At 32.6% G+C, this 2,138-nt stretch overlaps 1 protein-coding gene across 1 annotated transcript in view; it reads left to right on the plus strand.

Moving 5' to 3' along the window:
• RDX (radixin) overlaps positions 1-2,138 on the plus strand; it is a 93,485-nt gene that overhangs the window by 41,123 nt on the left and 50,224 nt on the right. The window contains 1 exon segment of the mRNA XM_042780371.1: positions 1,157-1,253. Coding sequence (XP_042636305.1) covers positions 1,157-1,253 — 97 coding nt within the window.

Genomic DNA, 2,138 nt, shown 5'->3' on the forward strand with positions numbered 1-2,138 from the left:
TGTCTGTGTTAATTGGTTTCCCTTTTCTTTGTTGAAGAGGGTCTGTGCAATCCTTCTGCCTAGTCCGCCATCTTGCCCCACCTTCTCCTTAAATCCCGAGGTGGTAAATCTTTATGGAAGTAGATTACCCAGTCTTCTTCCCCAGAGTGGATGGGGGGTTTGGACCGCCAACCTTCTGGTTAGCAGTCAAATAAATGCCTTAGGCAGTATGCCACCAGCACCCCTTATTAGAAGGCAGTATAACGTGTATGATGAATTAAAAAAACATTTAGAAATTACTTGCTGTGCTCCAATTCCTAGCTTGTTTAATAATTAAAAAGAATATAAATGTGTAGAAATTCTTGCTTTGTTATCAGAAGCCTGATTAAAAGATGCCTTTTTTGCCAACCTAGGTGACAGTTACGTTATCACTCTTGTCATTAGGAGTGCAGTGATGCAATTGATAGGTACTGTGAAGAGTACAATATGTAAAAAGCAGAAACCAAATTACTTGCTCCAATAAGATTTCCTAAATCTTTGTGGTTAGGGTGGTAAAATGGGGATGACTATTGTATAATCTTAGAGTTGCAGCTTTTCCATTTATCCAAACTTTTGTGTATGTGTGTTTAAAAAAATTTTTTTTACAATATAATTGATTTCATAGAATTTATCCTTTTAGAGTGTAAAATTCAGTGTTTTCAGTATACTTACAAACACCCAGACATTTTAAAACTGAATAGAGGAAGGAAACACATTTTTTTTTAATGTTCATTAATTTATGTCCATAATTTACATGAAAAGTTATAAAGGCTTTATTTTTAGAATAAAAACTAAGTGAAGCTGGTATAAACCCTAAGAGGCCCACTTATACACACTGATCACCAGGTGGTTTTTTCTAGGTAATTTTAGGAGAATAACTATAATGCTTTTAAGGTTCCTGACACATTTTTGAACTCTTTTATAGTTATTCTTTGTTTCATGTGATTTAATTTCACATTTTCCCTGAAAGATAATGCCAATTATATGAGTTATGTTGTTAGGAATAAGGTTAAATACACTTTGAAAATCTGGAACTCTTAAGAGAATGCTCATTCAGCTAAATTGGTCCCAGAAAGTTGTTATGAATTTTGTACACTGTTTCCCATCTTTAATTAAAGGGATGCTTTCATTTTTGAAGGTTAACACCTAAAATTGGTTTTCCTTGGAGTGAAATAAGAAATATTTCATTTAATGACAAAAAATTTGTTATAAAGCCAATCGACAAAAAGGCACCTGTAAGTATTATTCTTCCATATTTTTATTCATTACCTAAATATTTGCCAGTTTGCTGTGATGTCACTTGAAAAATTACATTGTTCATTTACTGAATTGCTCTTGAGATACCTTCTCTTTCCACAGTTTAACTTTCCCAATGAAGATACAATGAAGGTTATTTAAAAAACAAGATTTAATTTTTTTTCTGATAAATAATTTTTATAAAATTTTAAAACAGGAAGAACAATACTATATTCCTTACAGTAATATAATGCATAATAATATATAAACAAATGTATGGAAATGATAAACATGAAATTCAGAATAATGTTTTTACCTCAGAATGTGATAGAACTTTATGATAGAAAGTATGTAATCGGAAGGGGTATATGGGAAACTTTAATAAATAGTTAACTTTTTTTCTTTTTTTAAGCTAAGAGTAGGTCCATGGGCATGTATTTTGTAATTGTCTATGCTTTTTTGCTGTCGTTAAATATCACATGATAAGGTTTAAAATAAAGTATCACTTTACACTTATAGGATCTCTGATCTCCTGCCCTTTAATTGCATTAGTACTATTTATTGAGAGCTATTAGTGATTGAGGCATATTTGAATAACTACTTTCCAGTTATGTTAAAAATAATGCATATAAAAATAATACCTAGATGTATTTCTTCTTTTCTGTTGCAACCTCAAAATAACAACCAGAAGACTTTAACAGCATAGCTGTAGATGTAGCCACATGGCCTTCCAAAAAGACTTTGCAAATTAAGATGTACTCTGGTAGCATAGTGCCTAAGGCACTCAACTGCTAACCAGAAGGCTGGCGGTTCAAACCCACCAGCCACTCCTCGGAAGGAAGGTTGGGCAATCTACTTCTGTAGTGATACTGCCTCGGAAACCC

The sequence above is a fragment of the Orycteropus afer genome, unplaced genomic scaffold (assembly GCF_000298275.1).
Source record: "Orycteropus afer afer isolate SDZICR_OR568_19922 unplaced genomic scaffold, OryAfe1.0 scaffold00036, whole genome shotgun sequence".
Classification (NCBI taxonomy): Eukaryota; Metazoa; Chordata; class Mammalia; order Tubulidentata; family Orycteropodidae; genus Orycteropus; species Orycteropus afer.